The following is a 17,875-nucleotide window of genomic DNA, read 5'->3' as shown; positions in this document are numbered from 1 at the left end:
CTTGTCCCTTTCCTCTCTGCCTGTTTGGGTTTTTTTCTTTGGTTTGGTTGCTATTTTTTTTGTTTCACTTACGTGTACAGACTGACAGTATATTTCAGGGGAAATCTATTTTCTATGCTACCCTGTTAATATGAAATCTCCTCCCTCCCCTGCCCTTCTCTTTCCCTTTCCTCTTCCCTTCCCTTTCCCTTTCCCTTCCCCTTCTCCTTCCCTTTCCTCCCTCCTTCCTTCCCCTCTAGTAAAAGTTTTATCTGATGTCACATATACTATTTTAGGTAGAAGTTTAAGATACTAGGATGTACTTGGAATAAAGATACCCTACCAAAGATAAGTAGTGCTGCTAGAGAGATACATAGAAATCCAATCAGCCTCATATCGCCTTACACATTCTTACTTACAGTCTTCTCCTGTAAAATACATCTGTAAATTATAATCACACTTCTGTACTTGTTCACCCTACCACCCCAAGAATATTTCCTTAATGAGGAGATTTTCAGCAGTTTTGTACTTCTACCACAAATGTTGATGTTGATGCATGTGGCTACTAACAAGATACCGCAGCTTACACAGCATGGCCACCAGTTCATACCAAGCTCAGGTCAGTAATTTTTGGAATTCATCACCAGCTACTGAGTATCCTCTGTGAAATATGTGAATTACTGAAATCTAACTTCTAGGTTTATGTATGTCTACATGGCATACTGCTTTCCAAGTAAGAAATAATAAGCATTATTATTCCAATCATCAGCAGAAGAAACAAGAGGGAAAGCTGGGATATATTCTCATCCAAAGGAAATCAGCTCTCCAGAAAGACAGAAGTCAAGTTAATAGGAGCTAGAGGAGAGCTGTGGACTGAAACAGAACATTCAGTTTCCTGAGTCATCTGTCTAGAACTAAATTCACCTGAAAGACAGAAATGCATAATTATCATCTTTAAAATCATTTTGCTATTTCTTTCATTTTCAGCACAACCCAAAAGTTCACTTAAGAAGTCAACTAAATCATATGCATGTTTACGGTAATAAGCAAAAAGTCAGATTCTGTGATAGCAATATAAAATATAGCTATTAGCCTATCTTCTCTTTACTTTGTCCAAAAGAAAAGGAAGTGCATCTATGCTGAAAATTTGGATTTTCATCCCATTGGATTTTGCACCAATAAGAGTTAAAAGCAAAAGCCCCAGTGACACTAGTCCTCTTAACTCAGCTAAGATCTTTTGAAAATCCCATTCAAAGTCCAACTCTGAAATCAATTTCATATATACACATCATTCTACATGCATAGTGCTTGGATCCAACTTGGCTTCAAGACTCTTTTCACTAATCACCTAACTCTGTAATTCTTATTAATATGTCAGAAAACTAGCCTACTTAAAGTAACAGTTTTATCCAAAATGTAACCTCTTGTGAAGCAGGTATTTAGAGGAAAGTTGAGCTGTTCATTGTCATGCATCCAAATTAAAAGCTAATGATGATGTCAAACATAGCTGAAATGTCAAGAAAATGAACGTTTTGTGTAGAGAAGAGCCATCTGAAATTTCAGTTTGAAAAGGCAGTGAGCTTTTGTAAATGTTTTTCTGAAAAAGCTATTAGAATTATTTTAATATAATATGACAAGGTTACCAAGATGCAATTCTTACGTTTACTATGTAAGCATACTTAACAGTGAATTTTAGGCCACCCCTAACAACAATACTTGCAGTATGTTCACATTAAAAGAGGAATTTAAGTGTTTTATGTTGTTTTTAGCACATTTAATTATAGTCCATACTGGAGGTATTATACTGCACCAGTTTGGATCTCACATTCTAGACAGCCTTTTCATGAAAACAGCTACCTTAATCAAGGGTTTCTGTACTTTCAACTTCTGATGCAGTTATAAACCTCTTGTTATAAAACCTGAATTGAAAAGTTTTGCTTTGGAGATGAGTAGCTTGTAGACAAAAACTTAAAATTTCTGTTGCAAAAATAAAAGACAAAATTTAGTTCTTGAACAAAGAACTGCTTAGCTTTCCCCCCCTTCTCTAGGGGAACCATTCTTACCATGTTCCTGCTCAGCAAAAGATAACATATTATGAAACAAACAGAAAGATATTTCAATGAATTTTTTCTGTAGGACCATTTGCAGAGTAAACATTACCATCGCTTACAAGTAAGCCTCATTCTTTTGCTTTCTGCTCTCTTATGGAAGAAATAATTTTGCCAGTGTCCTAAGACATGTGACAATATCCAGTGACAAGAAGCTGCTTGGTTCCAAAAGCACCTGGCTGGTGGCATGGGACTTCATAATACACTCATATCAAGACTTGCAGCAGGGAATGCCCAATTCTCTCCTAGACACACTGACAATTCACTTTGAGATCAAGCCAATGCCATTTTGAGATCAGCCATCAAAAGGAGGTTTCAGTTAAATTTTGTCTGAAGTCTTCTTGCAGTGACCCTAATTTTGTATACCTAGTTTTATTTATTTTATTTTGTATACCTAATTTTATTTTATATGAGACATTCAAGAGTTGAGACACAAAATCAGCCCTAAAACTGCAGTGACCCATTTTGCTGTCACCACAGCAATCATGTGGCAATGAGCTTATTTTCTTTTTGGCAGAGTGCTGTTATTATTCACACTAAAACGAATGTTCAGAATTCACATGAATTTGTATTTGAAGTACAGAAATACTAAGAGGTTGAGGTATCAGCAGGCTCCAAAAATTGGGAAGCGAAGGGCTGGTGTGTGGTTCAGACAGGAAAATGAGTGCTAAGTGGCAGAGCAGCAATTTTGAGAGAAAAAACTACTAGGATTAGAGGGAGCCAAGCAGTGGGGAGAAAACTCCAGGAAAAAAGCAGAGACTGCACAGGATAAAATACCTATCAGTGGATCATGAAATACTGAAGGTACAAGAGAAGAAAACAATCAGCAAGAAGGGTTTAATTATTCCGCACAAAGACGGCTGACTATTTCCAGCCTTTTGTTGAAATTTTCTAGATAACTCTTGGATGACAGAGTGCTCACATCACTGGACATGATTTTTTTCCTCTACTATTTACAAAAAGTAATGAATTTTTTATTAAAAATTTTTTTTGAAATTTTACAAAAGAATGCTAATACCTGAAATGCTAAGAACTGAGATGATAAGCTAAGAACTGAAATGCTAATACCCAGCGAAAAGAAAAAAAGTGAGCTTTAAAAAAAAGCAGACCCTATCAATAGACTATTGCTCTGAGAGACAACAGATCTACAAACATATTATCCTAGATAGCTCCTATACACGAGAGTTTTCGAAAGTGCTAAGGTGAACTCTGATAAAAGATTGTAAGCAATGATAAAGAGAACTTGACCCCAGATGATATGATCTGGGAGGAGCACTGTTTATCAAGTATCCAGGATGACACCTCAGCAAAGGACCAGCCTTACCATCATGCTCTGCTGCTCCAGCATCTCTGCGGGGAATCCTCTGTACACTATGAGGTAGGGAAATACCAGTGAAATGACAGCACTCTTCACAACTAACAATTTGCAAAATCTTTCTCCTCTCTTTTTCCAGGATCCTTTTCCAGATTTCGTACCTTTAGGAATAAAAAACGAGTGGTTCTAAAAAGATCCACTCTTCCAGTCTTGCCTTTTTAACAAAACATGATACACCTTTCTTTGCCTGAAGTGAAACACCCAGGACTCCACTGATCGCTTTGGCGGTTCGGCATGGCAAGTGCAAATCTTAATTACACAGCTTGGCATAATGTTATTTTATAATGAGTCTACTCAGCTTGCAATAGAAATGTTATAGAAAGAAGAAACTTGACAAGATCTTCAAAAACCTGTGGATTCAGAAGCTCTGAATTACTCACTGCTGGTAGATTTCTTGGGAAAATATGTGAGCCTGATAATTTCATAGCACACGTGGTGCCACCGTCACAACTTCATAGCACCCATGACAATGACTGTTCTTGCTTTATAGTAAACATTACCTTTGCAAATGATTACATAAGGGAGGAGCTGGATCACTCAGGAGCTATGTCTGACAAGTGCTTTTCAGGCCAGTTGCTTACTACAGGAAGCACTTTAGGTTTTTTATCAAATGATTTTCTTATCAAAAGTAGGAAAAATCCTGAAGCTCAGTGAACGCTATGTTGGAAGGATCTCTACAGAAGCAGACTTGAACTCTTCCTTTACAAACTAAGACTAATGATATATGGTATTTCCATGGTTTTAACATTTGCTTCCTTGAGTAAGGCTGGCAAAGACTTTTTCTTTATATAGCACGCTAATCAAGTGTCCTGTTATCCTCCGCAGTTTTCAAAGAAAAAAATCTATTCCAGTTTGTAATGATCTTAAGAAACTGGTTTTAATTTCAGTACATGGGAAACCTGCATAAACTTATGTGGCAGTATGTTATAATAACTGCACATTCTCTTAGGCTGAGGAAACTCAGCTACGAGAAAAATAACTTACTGAACCATGCTTACAGATTGACTATGTGGATGAAGGTTTCCTGTGTGGGGTAATCAATATAACAATAGTAAGTGTTTTCAAACAAGAATCCTTGATTCTTTTGTATGTCTTTAAGACAGACATCTTAAAACAGAGAGTCCCCTCATAATTCCAGGCAACTGAAAGATAAGCTGCTATGCAAATAATCAGGTCATTTCTAAATAGGTGTAAAGTCTAAACTAAACTGTTGAACAGATGGAGTGTTTCTCTTGATGTTTCCGTCTATATCTGAAACAATAGATTTCAACTGATTTAAGAAATGCACAACAATCAGGAGAAAAGGAGGAACATTACAGAAATAAAATACACTCCCAATCACTGTAACACAGGTTGGATTACAAAGGGTGACATGGAGCACAACACTCATTGATTTCAGTATGAGCTTTAACTGATTGCAAAGCGAAGAATTCACTATATTTACATTAGAAGCAAAAGTTTCCGTACAATAACGACCTATGGACAAATATTTTCAATTTTTTAAAGAAAGTGTGAAAAAAAAACTTTTTTTTTTTTTTTTTTTTTCCAAAAATGTCAATAACTGCTAGTGATTTTTTTTTTGATCTGTGAGAATGCTACTTCTTATAGTCTCACTGTGCAGGCTGTTGCAGGTACACGGCTTTATACTGTGAACAAAAGCAAAGCATGGGCTTCTGGGTACACTTAGTTTTCTTCCTAGAGTCTTGGTAGTTTTCCCACATCAGGCCTATAACTTAAAAACGGAACCTAAGCAGGTGACAAGAAAACCTCAAAATCTGCCTGCAGTTTAATTTCTTTGGTTAAGTAAACAGTTTTAGATATGTACAGGTATTTCTGCCAGTCCTAGCCATGCTACCTGAATATCTTTTACGAACCAAACTGGGCTGTAAGTTTCTTCAGAAAAGGTTTCCACATACTTCCTTGCAGCTTGTTTGGCTGATGTCAGAAAGTGCAGAGGTGTGACAAATAAGGAAAAAAAATTCATGATGGCATTCCATTAAAAATTCAAAGGAATACACAAAATGAGATGCAGCAACATAACTTTTTATGGTGATGTAAATCTGCACCTGCACTGTACTCTGTTGCACAGCTGTGAGCATTTCAGATGTACAAAATGATAAACTTTTCTCATCCTAAGATTACTTTCAGAGAGGTATTTTGGTAGAGAAACTTGACAGACTTGGTACTGCTACAGGAACAGTACTGAAGCAAGCACCTGACACTATGTATACATAATTCTGAAAAAACAATGTTAAACACTACTGTTTGGATTGCAAAATGAGGCACTTGGAAGTAACGTTGCCTGTACCAGCTTAATCCACCCCCCTTGGGTGTTTGTGTGGCCAAAACTTCTGTAATCATGTCATCATCTCCTGTTTTTTTCCTGTAGGACTCCAGACTCAATTCAGGGCACAGAATGGTACTGCTCATCTGACGAATAGCTCTTTACTGTTTTGTTTCGACATTGTTTCGTGCTTAGCACCATTCCTTACTTAATGTACACTCTTCAAAGTGTGCTCTTCAGGCAGAATTATTTCTTCATAGATTTTTTTTGTTAGTATCCAAGTCACTCAGAAGCCATAGTTCATTTTTACACTATTGCATTCTACAAATTAGTAAATAATGCATGAAGTGTCCAGCACTGACACTAGGACACTCCGTAGTCTTGGGTGTCCAGTTCAAGACACTTAGCATCTTGAGAGTCCAGTAGCATATGAACTAGTTACCATGTCACAGTATGTGATCCTTAACATCAGTCTGTGAGTGTTAACAGATCACAGGTCTCCAGGTGGAAGCCCAGAACGGGAATCCTCAGTGACCAGCTATGAAATCCAACTGGTGAAAGCATCTTTGGCACAATATACTCTTTTGCTATACAACCCTAGTATTCCCTAAATGAAGCCCTGAAACAGCACTGGATGGGGCAGAAGTCCTGAAATTTAATCAAAATGTATGCACTGGGCAATGATGCTTGCATTTCATAGTTTTTGAATACTTGACATTCCAACTTCACTAGCATTGCTTCAAGGTAGCTTTGTGTGTTTAAGACCCAAGGGTTTTCTAAGAACAACAAACCAAACCAAGAATACTATCATGTCGCATACTGTACCCAACAGGGTCCTCCAGCGTGGCTTGAACCACCACAGACAACTGCCATCATGCTGCTACAGTGACTGGCAGCAAACGCATGTTGACATCCTGCCTGTGAATCAGCACTGGGAGGATGACACAGGTTTCCAATGGGGCTTCACAGTCTTCTGACAGCAGAGAGGCTGTGGAAGGACAAACTCCATCCCTCTGGGGAAGAAATTTCCCTGGAACTCTGGAGGAAAATATACAGTAGTGGGTACGGGTTCTTTCCCCTGAATGTACCTTCCTTACCCCATTTCTTCATCTTATTCTTTTCCTGGTCTCCTCACCATAGCCTCATTGCAAGCTACACAGGTCAATTTTCCATTCCTTAAGCTTCTCGTCCAAGCTCGGGAACCTTGGCCATCAGGTTCTAGTCTCCCCACTCTCCAACCCAGTGCTGAATACAGATTTTCCTTCTGTATGAAGTATTACCAGCTCCTGCTTTTGCTTTGTCCAGTCTCTTCTCTGTCCTTCCCTCGTCTGTTTCTTCTACTGTGTTCAAAGTCTGCTTCTGCCCCCCTGTATTCAAAACAGCTTTGAGGCTGCTTGGGCCCAGATAGGAGGTCTTGGGCTCTGTCAAGGGGCAGCTGTGCTCTGCAGTGCATCTCAGTCCTGATCAGTGAGTGTGCAGCCTCAGGTCTGGACCCGATGGTGGGAAGAGACATGGGTATGCACCATAGGCCTGCATGCACTACTTTTTTGTGAATTAAAACCCACTTGTGCAGCCAGTGCAGGAGCTGTGGAACACCCCAGTGACTTCTCCAACTGGGGGGGAGTACACATAGCCTGCAGTTTAGACAGGCAGAGAAAGCAGAAGGACAATCTCCTTCTTCTCCTGTGTGGTGTCCAAAGACATCACAGCCTACAGCAGCCTAGACCTGTAATAATGAATAAAATCCTCCTGCCTAACCGAATATTATCGCTGCTAACAGAGTTCTCGGGAACTAGCTGTAAAAAGCAAGGTGCTCCTATTGAGCCTATATAAGGCTCTGAGCTTGAATATACATAGGCAAGTTTGCATGGAAATATGAGACACTTCCGATACAAAGAGTAGCCTCAAACCAGTTCTAAAGCATGTAGTGGTACCACTTTTCAAGGAAAAGGATGCTAGAATTTTTTGTCATTGACATGTATTTTTCCCTAGTCTCACTCTTTGAAATGGCTGAACTATAGAGGCTCATTTGGTTGAAATGCATCTGAAAGGGTTGGATCTTTTGGGATGAAGTAAATAAGAAAAAAACCAAACGACTAAGACTGTAAATTTCAGTTTGAAAGATTTGGTAAGAAAATTATAAGGAACTGGATAATTTATCTTTATTTTGGATATGTTCAACAATAGTGCCACCGCCTTCAAGTATTACAATATAATTAATATTTATTTTCTTTGATTTTAGAAAAAAATATCATCAGCCTTTACTTTATATCAACTTAAAACCCTTTCATTGTTCATACAAAATAGCAAGGTCAGAAACTAGGACCAACTTTGCACTTGTTTTTCAAATGTTCATTCACAAGGCTTCATCTATTAAGACCTTCCTCTAAGCTGTGCAATATAAAAGTCCAGAAGGTGGCAGCAAATATTCTTCCTTACAAGAAATAAGCTGTCTATTCCAAGGAAAGCTAAGATGCCAAAAGAGTTTCAGCCATTTGCTTTTTATAGGCATAACTGTATTGTATTTTGATAATAGTATATGGATAAAGATTAACTGATATTGGAAAGCACTGATTTTCTTTCATGTACACAGGTGCAAACCGAGCTAACTGAATAACTAATTTATGACAGGCTAGCAGCACTCTTACATTTCTTTTCCACATAGGCATTTTGCAGTAGCGAAGGCCTAATTCTAACATCTTACTTTTCTCTTCTACCATTACTTGACAACTAAAAAGGACTTTATTGTCAAAACGGCACAAAGCTTACGTGAGATGGTTGACAGTAACTGTTTCATTAGTTTGTATACTAATGATATAATGATTATAATTACGATGTATACTAATGAAATAATACCACAGTTATAAACAATCTAAACTTAGAATAAATTAGGTTCCAATTCTAAAATTCCTTACAAATTTTTGAAAGCAAGCCCTGACAAGACAGCTTTGAGGAAGTTAGGATCAGACACGAACTATGTGATTCTAATCGATCACCAGTCTCAGTACAGCCACTGACAAGGCTTTAATTGTTAGACAGGTAAGATTCCCTGCCTCTGCAGCCATTAGTATCCCCGTTAACCAAAACATTGCATTCCAATTTTAGCCTGCTATAAATTATCTCCAGAGTTTCAAATAATATGATTTTTCCATTTCATTTCAAAATTTTTGGTACTCATATCGTAAAATAGCTGTAGCATTTACTCCAGAGCTGGCAGTATTTCTGAGAGAAATTATTTTTTCATTATACAAAGTTTAAATTGTAAATGGTTTGGGGTGAAAAAAGCTATAATAAGATTAACAATATGTCTCCCTTCTATATGTAGTTCAGTTTAAAAATCTGAAGTGCTTGTTTTATGTTTAAAAAAATGGAAAGAAGGAAAGAATTAAAAGGCATAAAAATCAAGCGTTACTTATTTTGTCCTACCATTTTCTCAGTGGTTTGGTCTCTAACTGCAGTAGCCATTACAAGCCCATAGAAAGCAAAATGAGAAATGCATCACTCTGGGCTTTTTATAGACAGAGTTGTTTTTTGCGATAGTACAATTGTTTTATCTACTTCCTCCTCCTTTGTCCCCTTTTTGTGTAAACATTAGCCAGGCGCTAATGTTAACTCAGATTTGAACATGCTTTGATACGGGATTAAGGACCAGGACTATAATGAACAGATAAAAATAAAACTGCCTTAATGACTTAGACACCTAGGTCAATTTTTCTGAAGTGACTTAATCAGGTGGGAGTCTATGTTGCAGAGAGTTTCACTGAGACATGGACTATTAAGAGTCCAAACTACTTTTGAAAATAGAACTCCTGACTTTTTTTGAAAATTTAATATATGTCTCCTTAACTGGTGAAAAGGCAGTTTCAGCATGTAAACATATGAACAGTTTTCACTTATTAGGATGTGCCACCTGAGACAGAAAAACAGTTATTGTGAAATCATTTCACTAAGTCGTATTTTGCATTCCAATTTGGCCTGTAAAATGAAGAATATCTTTCTAACCCTTTCCTTTAAAATTTGTACTATTTTATGAAACTAAGTATTGCTCTTTTTGTCTTTCAGCTTTTCATAACTATCAAGAAATTTGAAATAGCAGTAAGTTCCAAATAACTGATTTTTCTGGACTATTGATTTAGATATTATTGAATCAAAGGCAGACATTCACACTCCTTCAACTTACATTAAACAGATTTATACGTGCACACACCTTTTATAAGTACTGTGTTTACATTCATTTACTTACATACTGAAATAGTTTATTTTGGAAGTAATATTATATTTGTTTTAGTTTATATTAATACACAGCTTATAAATATCAAAGATGCTTGTGGTACAATAAATGTTTGCTTCATTGATCAGTTTATAAATAGTTTGCATTTTTAAAGGCAATGTTAACCCAAACCTAAAGTTTAACCTGTTTGCATAGACACCCAAGCAGTCAGCAGCTGTTGTTAGGATTCTACGATTGCAATGGACAGCTCTGAATCGCCTTTCCTCTTCTTGGCATCCAAGAATCACTTTTCCTTCAATAACTATTGTAGAAAAGATCTTTCCCTCTGAAAACGTTCACATGAGGCAATGGAAAAGAACAAATTAATCACTGTACACGGTTCTGGTTTGTTTTGCAGCACAATACTTCGAGTGCTGGTACGGTATTATAATGAATGTTTTACAACAAGATTACAGTGATACAATATGTTATAATGTAATAATTCTGGTAGCGTGTCACTCTTCTTTCCCTTCTCCCTCGATTTCTGGGAAGAAGAATGGAAAATCTCTATCCCTCTTTTTATGATCTTCTTGTAGCTTAAGGGAGACAGAGGGTCGAATAATTATTCTCTATTTGCACTTCTTATTTCCCACTGTCTCACTTATGATCTGGGGTTTGTCCATTCTTTTTAGTACACGCTTGTCAAAAGATGTGTCTCCAAGAATTAAATACAAAGGGAAAATAATAGAATGTATCACTACATCTAGCTGCTGCTATCCAGTAAATGAATGAAGAATTCTAGCGACTAAATGTTGCCTTAATTCCAAAGTTTGTGTTTGTTAGTTTGAAGGGGCTGAACACCAAAGTAGTGATAGGAATCAGTATATGAATATCAAATACAGACCTGCTTTGAATGTAGAAATGTTCAGACCTAGACTTTCAGTCTAGGAACACCACTAATAAAAATTAACTGCAATGTAAACAAGGCAATATTGATCATCTCTCAGTTCCTGCATTTGAGATACATGTATATTTTAGCAAAATCATGCTTTTCTACAAGTGCTTCAAACCTATTTACCACAGAGTGTGAAAAAATGTGCAATAATATATATTCTGAAGCCAAAGATTATTCAATTTCAGAACAAAGTTGGGGTAGATGATAGAAATATTCTATTTTTTAACTCAATAAATTATTGGAAAAGTATGTCACCATGCAATGTACGAAAATCTGCTGTGCAGGGTGCTATTGGATTACTTTTAGTACAACAGACACTACCATAACAATCTTAGCAGTCAGTAGGCATAGAGACTAAATTCCTCCTTAAGGTAAACACTGAGGCATTATGGCATACTGCACATAACTGATGCATTTGCTATATTTCTTCCATGGGTGATGAAAGAAATTCAGTAATTTTCTGTGAAACAGACATGAAAATTAGAAAAATATTCCCCTGATTCCAAAGGTTATAACTGCTTCAAGTTGCAGCCACTTTACAAAACTTAGTAGAATTGTTTCAGGCCAAAACTGATATTTAATTTTCCTAGATTTATTAAAAATAAAATTCATATAAAATTTTGTTTCATTCTCTCTGAGCTTATGGGAATGTAGATGATGATGACAACTGCTATTTATCTTAGGAAGACTGTAATTCAAAATAACTAAGGCTCACTTCAGCCATATATATTTTCACCTTCTTGGATCTTCTGAGTCTTCAAACCCTCTTCTGCCCACCTTCAGCATAGTTATGACTTTTTCTCTTTGGGAAATGCAGAGAATTCAGCCAACTCCTTCTATCAATAGTCTTTTCCTTTAAAAATTATTGGTCCACTCTTCCTCCCCATCAAAAGTCAGACAGCCAGACACAACATTAAAACCGGAAATTAGTAAGTGGGGCTCTCTCTTAACTTTTTTCTCAAAATCCTTCAGACCTTTATGGAATAGACAAAGTACTTCAGCCTTTATCCAGGTAAATCACCTGGAACACTGTTTGCCCTCGCAGATTTTGTCCTTTCACAATCCAAAAAGATAACTCTTAGTTAAAAAGACACACTGTTCAACCCTTCCTTCATGGAAGGAGAGATTAATCCTTACTTCACCAAATCTAGAGGAAATAGATATGCAATTTCACATTTTAGAATTTTAAAGTTAAAAACCAGTCTATCATCAGAACTGTATCTAAATACAAGCTACCAAGTGGGAAAAGAGAAGAATTTGACTGGTCCAGAAATATCAAAACAGGACCAAGTATGCTAAAGAACTGCCTACAGATGAGAATCATCCAGCTGACAGTTTGATCCAGTTGGACAGTTTGATCTTGCAGCAGGAACTTTGTTGCTGTGATTTGGATGTGGGTTGAACAATCATCCAGAAGGAAGGAATCGTTGACTATCTTCAGTGACACAGATCTTACTGAATGTGCTCACGGTATCCAATGTATCTAGTCCCCAAACCAGATACTTAGCCCCTAACAAAGCTGTCTGCCGGGGCATTCTTTGGATAACCTAGTCTGTTTGTCTCTCAGGTGATGGTTATTAAGAGGAAGTCTAGAAATGTACACAAATATGCAAGACCCAGGAGAACAATGAAGAAAAAAAAGCATAAGCTACTCTGGCAAATTGAAAGACAGTGCTTTCAAACAGTACTTTGGCAAAATGGAAAAGACTTGAAATAACTATTCTTATCTTGGGGTTCTGAGGTAGAAAAGGAGAATATTTATCAACTTTTAAGGAAATACTTTTTTCCAGATAAACTGGCACAATCTCTCACTGGCCAGATCAATTGTTACAGTTGCTGCAGGTTACCTGGCAGTCTGTAAATCGAATTCCATTGAAAAAATCTATCAATCACAGATGTTTTCATCTAATAGACTAATCACTGGGTAATCCTATTGAGAGCCAAGGAAAGCCATCCTTACATAATGAAATATTCTTCACCTCATGAGACATTATGAACTATTTGGATTCTTACCTAGTCATTTTATCCCTGAGAGCCTGACTAAAGTTAAAAACAAAACAAAAAATGAATACAAGGAATTTTAGTATAACCAAGTTCATTCCCAAGGCACTACTGATGTTTCAGTTTGCTGACTGCATATCTTCCTGCAAGGCCTACCATTCTAGCCAAATACAGACCCATGCTGCACAAAAGCTAATAAACCGAGCAGAATCTCATACCAAAATGGAGAAAAGATTTGTATCTGCCTATGAGACTAAACTCTTCCATATCCAAAGTATTTTGCATTACTTGATTTTTTTTTATAAGGACCAATTTAAAAGATATAACAATATTCTCCAGATTATCAGTATTTGAGCTTCTGCTTTTTCTACAACAACACTTTCATGCTGAATTTATGATTTACATTACATTAGAGGTGCTGTGGATAGAAATGATTTGAAGTACAAACACTTGTTCATTGAGGTCTTCCAAACTAAGGACACAGGAGATTCTCAAGTCAGTAAAACACTCATGCCCGAATCTGGTTGTCAAAACTCTATGCTAGTTCCTGTATAACTGTATTGTTTGATTCATACAGAGGTTTTTTCTATGAGGACATTTTAGCTCTCTTCTGACAGTTCCCTTTCTTTGCTTTATATGATAACAAAGCTATCCGTAGAATAATTTCCATCATCATAGAGTAATATCTTATTTTCCATTAATGATCTTGATTTTCTGTTGAATCTGATCTGACACCTGCACTAAAAAAATGTAGAACTCGCTACAATGTTAAAATTTAATTGTCTACACTATTTCTGCTTTTACAAGTTAAAATTCTACCTTCATAACACAGTAGAATGGCCCATTTTGTTAGACAAATAGTGAAATACACTTGATAACTCATCATTCTTTGATTAAACTCTGTCAAAGAAAATTAGCTCCTGCTTTATCACTAATGGTCAGGCCAAAAAGATACTTCTGCAACTTGATGAACTCGGGAGTTTTTCTCTAAACATGACAGACTAAACAGTATCTTTATCTAACTGTCTTGAAATGTCAGATATTATACGCAACACTTCTTTCAACAGTATAATTTCCCTCTGCATCTCTTGAATCCTACAAAGCAGTCACAGGGTTTGGAACTGGAATCTCCATTAAATAAAGGGGAAATTTTCTGTCCACTCGTCACACAAAATGTTCTAGAACCCTCATGAGAGCAGTTAACACAGGTAGACTAACTAGGTGAACCTGTTTGATCAACTTTTTCATTGCTCTGTACAACCTTATCTTCTTAGTTTCATGGTTCGGGTTATCAGATTAATTTCTAATACAAACTGTATCTCGTTTTGCATACCTATTTTGATTTTGCACTTTTAAAAAATTTATTCTTGCCAATAACTTAAACAAAATGCACTAACCAGTCTTGCTGAATAAGCTATTTTCTGTGGATCCAGTGAAGAAAGAAATTGCAATACATTAGAGGACGGAGAAGTATTCTGACTGGCCTATCTGGGTCTACCACTCATTGGCCCCAGGCATGATCTATTACCTGGACTCTTATTTTCCAGGTAAGAAAAATAAATCCCTCCCATTAGGTGAAGATATGGAAAAACTTTAATCTATTCTTGACAGTATATAAATTCATCTATGGGAAAAAAGTTCTATATTTTCTTTTATTCACTTACCTTCCAAATGGTAATTCTGGCTTTTTATATGCTACCATCTTAGAGTACTCAGTTGGGATCTGTCTGTATGTGATGATCTGATCAGCCACATTTTAATGGTTGATCATCTCAAGGTTTAAGTGAGGATTCTTAAAAATTAACTGAGTTAAGTTGCTCAAAATGAAGTATTTTTTTCTGGATAGAAGTAGAACCTCAGGAAAATTTGCCATAAGTATGTGGGGGTAGGATTAATAATGTTGGGAAGTTTCCTCTCTAGAACAGCAAACTGTGAATAGCTGCGAAGAGGTGAAAGGATAGTCCTGTTACAAAGCATTAGTTGTGAAACCTGTCAGAACTCTCATTACGTAACTTCTGTGTGTCACTCTACACTTTTTTTAAGAGACTCAGACTGAGCACCACCAAATGGACTGAAAATAATGAAATCAGTAGGCTCTTTCTCAGTTTCCATCTCTCATATACAAGTCTGGTACTAAATCATAACTTAAAAGCCTGTGCAAAGCAGAGGTGTTTTAAGTTTCTTAAATGCGTCAAGATCCTGTGACAGAAAAGCCTATAAAACATGACATTTCTATGTGAATCTTTGCTAGAGAAGCTATACCTTGTATGATCAGATACTTATTGGCTGGTATCTAGATCATGCTCACAGTATTTTAAGCTTTGGAAGCTAATGAGGAAAAGTAATACAGGCCAATGTTTGAATGGAATTCTAGCAAAGCCTCTGGCAAAAGAGCCTGGAATTTCACATCAGATTTCAGAATTAAAGGCATTTAAACCTCAGGATATGAATCAATGGGTGTAAATCAATGAGTTTAGGAACCACATGTACAGAGACTACTCGGTAAGAACAATGTAATTTGTCTGTGTAACACAATGAACATGTCTGGCTTAGGGAAAAGGCTGTACCTGTTTCATATGCTGCCAAATGACTGTTGCAGCAGAACCTTCTCATGAACACAGTTTCTGTTTCAAAGTGCTGCATTACTAAGAAGATTAGGATTTGTCAAATATGAATGGATTGCTCCTATAAATGGGTCGGAATGTACCGAAATTTTGAGGGCATTGCCTTTTAAAGAAGCCACGTTAAGTAGCGTCACGTAAGGGTATTAAGTGAATGACTGCATTAACGTCTTTAATTTTTTGTGTTCATTTTTGTGCCCTGAAAAGTGAAAACTAGGATAAATCTAATAATCTCAGGGTAAGAAATGCCTTTCTTAAAAGGAGATTGCCAAAGATACGTTCTCAGACAGATGTCCTAGACAGAGCCTGTTATCAAATAAATTAGGCTGTGCCTGCATGTTAGAAAGAATCTTGTAAACACACACAGAACCGTCACAACATGACTTCCTTTTTCATTATTAAGAATGGTCTTGTCAGAACAAGGCGCACTAGCTAAGTAGTGGAAAAGCTGCACAGTTGCTAACGTAATTGTACCTTTTCAGTAAAAGCCTGTCTTTGGTCTATTTACTTTCCCCAAAAAGTCAATTTGCTCTGTCTCTGTTCCTGTTCCTCTATCTGCCTCCGTTTTAATACCTCCTCTCTTTCCACTAAATTAAAGTATTAAACAGTACCCATAGACATAAAAAGGGATTGCCAGGATGTCATGTGCTTTCAGGGTCTGTTGTTCCAATTTGGAAGTGAAGGGGCTTCCTTTTCTGTTGTTTAATAACTGTTACTATATTTGGTATTTTGTTTTCCTAGGAAAGAAGCAGTGGACGCTCATTATCACTTCCTGGGAGACCTTCATTCATTTCTCAAGCCATGTCTCCTACTTCTCCTCTTATATTTCAGCCTGCCCCTGATCACTTCAGCAAGCCAGACACAGCAGCCGACAGGCCTGGCAAGAGACTGACTCCCTGGGAAGCAGCGGCAAGATCCCCTCTTGGCCTAGTGGATGAAGCTTTTGGGCCCCAAAATATGCAGGAATCCATTGCTGCTAACGTAGTATCAGCTGCTCGCAGGAAAACACTTCCTGAGCCACCAGATAAATGGAAGCAGAAAGTTTCTTATGAGCCTCCAGCCCCAAGTGGTAGTGTAGCCTTATTAGGAGGGAAGCAAGCGGGTATTATATCACCCTCCAAAAGCTCCCTGTCTGCCCCATGTGCCACCACACAGGCTGGCTCTCAGTTGCAGTATGCTTACTGCAGTCAACGGTCCAGAACAGATCCTGATATCATGTCCATGGATTCCAGGTCTGACTATTGCTTGTCAACAGCTGATTCAAACTACAATCCACAGCCAAGGGGATGGAGGCGTCCAACATGAGCAGCTGAAGGGCCTGGCGTATTTTCCCTTCTTCCAGCTTTACAAGCCTTAGATTTGAGTTGGAGAGGGAAAGTTTCTTGCTGGCCTGACTATCTCTGAACTAAAGAAATGAGGAGGCAAAATTGAATGGAGCACAGTTTTCACATGACTGCAGGACTAGCAGCCTCTAGAATAGACTCAGTTTTACACCTAACCTAAGATTGTTCTGTTCATCAAAAGGCAAAAATACACATTTCTTGGGGTGAGGGGTGGGATGAAAGTGGGGCAACCAATGTGCTCGATACAAAAATCTAGAAAGGATGTAGATGGAGACAGTACAAGTGCTTGCAGTTAAGTTAATGTGAAAAAAATAAGTAAAATAAGGGCATTTTAAAGGCAAGAAGTATTTTACAGGATGTTGTAGGTTTTCTGGGTATGTTTGACATCTGAGTTCCAAGGTACTAGGTATAACCAGACTTGGGAAAGTTCCAATGGAAGTGGAATACTTGGAAGCACTGGCTTATTTGCCATACGTTTTCTTTATCGCATTTTTAAAATGAGCTAAGAAAGTAAATCAATGAATATTTTCACTGTGGCAACAGTTAAAATACATCTGTGCTCATGGTACCTGAATACCTACAACATGTAGATATATGCAATCTTACACAGTCATCCATTTCAGATGGATTTCAAGACAGTTTTGATGGAGTTTTACATATTGTAATTAGTCAAATCATCTGAACACAACAGGGAGAAAGGTGTTATTACTAGAGAGCAGTACCACAATACTTGAACAACAAAAAGGATGAGGAAAGTAGTTAAGAGTGTATTTAAACTGGATTGCAAGTTAATTTTGTAATAAACTATCAAACAAGTCAGAGGCTGAACAGCCTTTATTTCTCTGTGAAATGCACTACTTGCTGAACATTCACTACTACAGTGTCTGGTAATCTGACTGGCTGGGCAGTTATTCTTAGTATCTAGGTAGCTCAATGTTTAGAAAGCTTTTGATTTGTATTCTCAGTTTGGAAGACATAGATAAGTTGTTTAGCAAGAAC

General features: G+C 37.2%; 1 protein-coding gene across 2 annotated transcripts in view; it reads left to right on the top strand.

The window, feature by feature from the left end:
* The window catches only part of SYNPO2 (synaptopodin 2), a 96,560-nt gene extending 79,618 nt beyond the window's left edge, over positions 1-16,942 (top strand). The window contains exon 5 of one of the 2 annotated variants that reach the window (XM_072861224.1): positions 16,275-16,942. In XM_072861224.1, coding sequence (XP_072717325.1) covers positions 16,275-16,838 — 564 coding nt within the window. In that variant the 3' untranslated portion in view covers positions 16,839-16,942. The remainder of the gene's footprint in view (positions 1-16,274) is intronic. The other variant, XM_072861225.1, reaches the window with a different exon arrangement.
* The last annotated feature ends 933 nt before the right edge of the window (positions 16,943-17,875 follow it).

This window comes from Ciconia boyciana, chromosome 5 (genome assembly GCF_034638445.1).
Source record: "Ciconia boyciana chromosome 5, ASM3463844v1, whole genome shotgun sequence".
NCBI lineage: Eukaryota > Metazoa > Chordata > Aves > Ciconiiformes > Ciconiidae > Ciconia > Ciconia boyciana.
The sequence above is the reverse complement of the archived record's forward strand: the minus strand, read 5'-3'. Positions and strand labels throughout refer to the sequence as shown.